The 2,500-nt window shown below is 46.0% G+C and overlaps 1 protein-coding gene across 1 annotated transcript in view; it reads left to right on the top strand.

Moving 5' to 3' along the window:
* LOC105894019 (double C2-like domain-containing protein alpha) overlaps positions 1-2,500 on the top strand; it is a 39,651-nt gene that overhangs the window by 11,221 nt on the left and 25,930 nt on the right. Inside the window, exon 2 of the mRNA XM_031561357.2 lies at positions 2,055-2,374. Coding sequence (XP_031417217.1) covers positions 2,059-2,374 — 316 coding nt within the window. The 5' untranslated portion in view covers positions 2,055-2,058. The remainder of the gene's footprint in view (positions 1-2,054; positions 2,375-2,500) is intronic.

Below are 2,500 nucleotides of genomic sequence, written 5' to 3'. Positions count from 1 at the left end.
CTCCCCCCCCCCCCCCCCCCTCTCTCTCTTCGTCTCTCTCTCCCCCTCTCTCTCCTCCTCTCTCTCCGTCTCCTCTTGGCGAGACAAACGACAGTCGGTAAAGGACAACGAGGGTTAGAATGAAATTAGCATTTGAACTGATCATTAAAGCTGATTGAGCTAGATTGTCGACAGAGATATTATGAAATGCCACGTGCAATCTAAGGGGCATATCCTCAGACAGATGCATGTGATTGGTGAAACACTTACCTCATTCTTTCTCTCTTTCTTTCTCTCTTTCTTTCTTCTATCTCTCCCTCTCTCTTTCCGACTCATCCTCCTCAGTGATTGGGTTTATATATGGGCTCGGTTGGGCATACTGGAGAAAGAGTTTGGCAAATCTGCCCCCCACACACACAGAGACACAGACACACAGACACACAGACACACACACACACACACACACACGCACACACGGACACACACACGCACACACGGACACGCACACACGCAGACACGCAGACACACAGACACACAGACACACAGACACACACACACACACACACACACACACACACACCTACGCACACAGACACACACACACACACACACACTCACACACACACACACACACACACACCTACGCACACAGACACACACACACACACACACACACACACCCACGCACACACACACACAGACGCACACACACACACACACACACACACACACACACACACACACACACCCACGCACACAGACACACACAGACACACACACACACACACACACACACACACACAGATGGTGACGGATGCCACTGCGTGGCATAGGATGACTCCTGACGCGTCAGTAATTGACTGACCTCTTGTGTTTTGATTGACCAATGAAACTAAATTGACGCAGAATCACCTTTTCACCGACGCTACTTGTCAATAATCTTCTGGCCAGTGACAGACGCTATCCAGGAATGCATTGTGTCATTAGAACAGACCCATTATTTTGGTGTCATGCGGGGCTTTGGAAATAACACAGAATGGGTTCTCGGAGAGATCTGAATTGAACGAGACAATATTTTGATGGGTTTTGGAATAGAAATGTAAAATAAATCTGAAATCCCCTTCTTGCAGGGACGTCTCTGCATGCCTCTTGTGTGATTTGGGTATTTCAGGAGAATTTATTTTCATATAATTATAGTTTTCAATTTCGTGTCTCTACTATCAATTTGAATCTCCTTCTCCTCCACCTCCATCCTCCTCCCCTCCTCCCCTCTCCTATCCCACTCATTCTCTCTCTCTCTCTCTCTCTCTCTCTCTATCTGTCTATCTCACTCATTCTCTCTCTTCCACTCTCTCTCTCTCTATCTATCTGTCTATCTCGCTCATGATCTCTCTCTCTCTATCAATCTATCTATCCCACTCATTCTCTCTATTTCACCCTCTCTCTAATCTAATCTATCTATCTATCTATCTCACTCATTCCCTATCTTCCACTCTCTCTCTCTCTATCTATCTATCTCTCTCTATCTAGCTGATTATCTCTCTATCTCTCTCTATCTATCTATCTCTCTCTCTATCTAGTTATCTTTCTATCTCTCTCTCTCTCTCTCTCTCTCTCTATCTATCTATTTATCTATCTATCTATCTTTCTCTCTCTATCTAGTTATCTATCTAGCTAGTTATCTCTCTATCTCTCTCTCTATCTATCTATTTATCTATCTATCTTTCTCTCTCTATCTAGTTCTCTATCTAGCTAGTTATCTCTCTATCTCTCCCTCTTTCTATCTATTTATCTATCTATCTCTCTCTCTCTCTCTATCTAGTTCTCTATCTAGCTAGTTAGCTTTCAATCTATATCTCCATCTCTCTCTCTATCTATTTATCTATCTATCTATCTCTCTCTCTCTATCTAGTTATCTATCTAGCTAGTTATCTCTCTATCTCTCTCTCTATCTATCTATTTATCTATCTATCTCTCTTTCTTTCTATCTATTGATCTATCTATCTCTCTCTCTCTCTATCTAGTTCTCTATCTCTCTAGTTATCTATCTCTCTCTCCCTCTTTCTCTCTTTCAGCTCCATGACGGTGCGTAAGGGTAAGAGGGGCGTGTCCATCCAGGAGCACATGGCCATAGACGTCTGTCCAGGGCCCATCCGGCCAATCAGACAGATCTCTGCCTACTTCCCCCGCCTCTCCCCCACCTCCTCCATCTCTGATTCGCTGTCACCCAACCAGGCCGACTGTCCGTCCCCGTTGCCGGGGGGAGGTGGGGCCTCGGCGGGTGTCGTGCTGCTGTTGCCCGGAGCGACAGGAGGAGGAGGGGGAGGGACACTCTCCATGATGAGCAGCGTGGACGCGTCCATAGAGATTGACAGCGGAGACAGCGACGACAACAGTGAGTCAGTCCCGCCGAACGGACACTTCCGCCAGTGGACATGGGTTCACTGGTCAAATCAGTTGTGTTTCGATTGTCAAAGACCTACCGACTCATTATCTGATTCTTAATTGTGGTCGCATCAGC

This window comes from Clupea harengus, chromosome 23 (assembly GCF_900700415.2).
Source record: "Clupea harengus chromosome 23, Ch_v2.0.2, whole genome shotgun sequence".
Taxonomy (NCBI): domain Eukaryota; kingdom Metazoa; phylum Chordata; class Actinopteri; order Clupeiformes; family Clupeidae; genus Clupea; species Clupea harengus.
The sequence above is the reverse complement of the archived record's forward strand: the minus strand, read 5'-3'. Positions and strand labels throughout refer to the sequence as shown.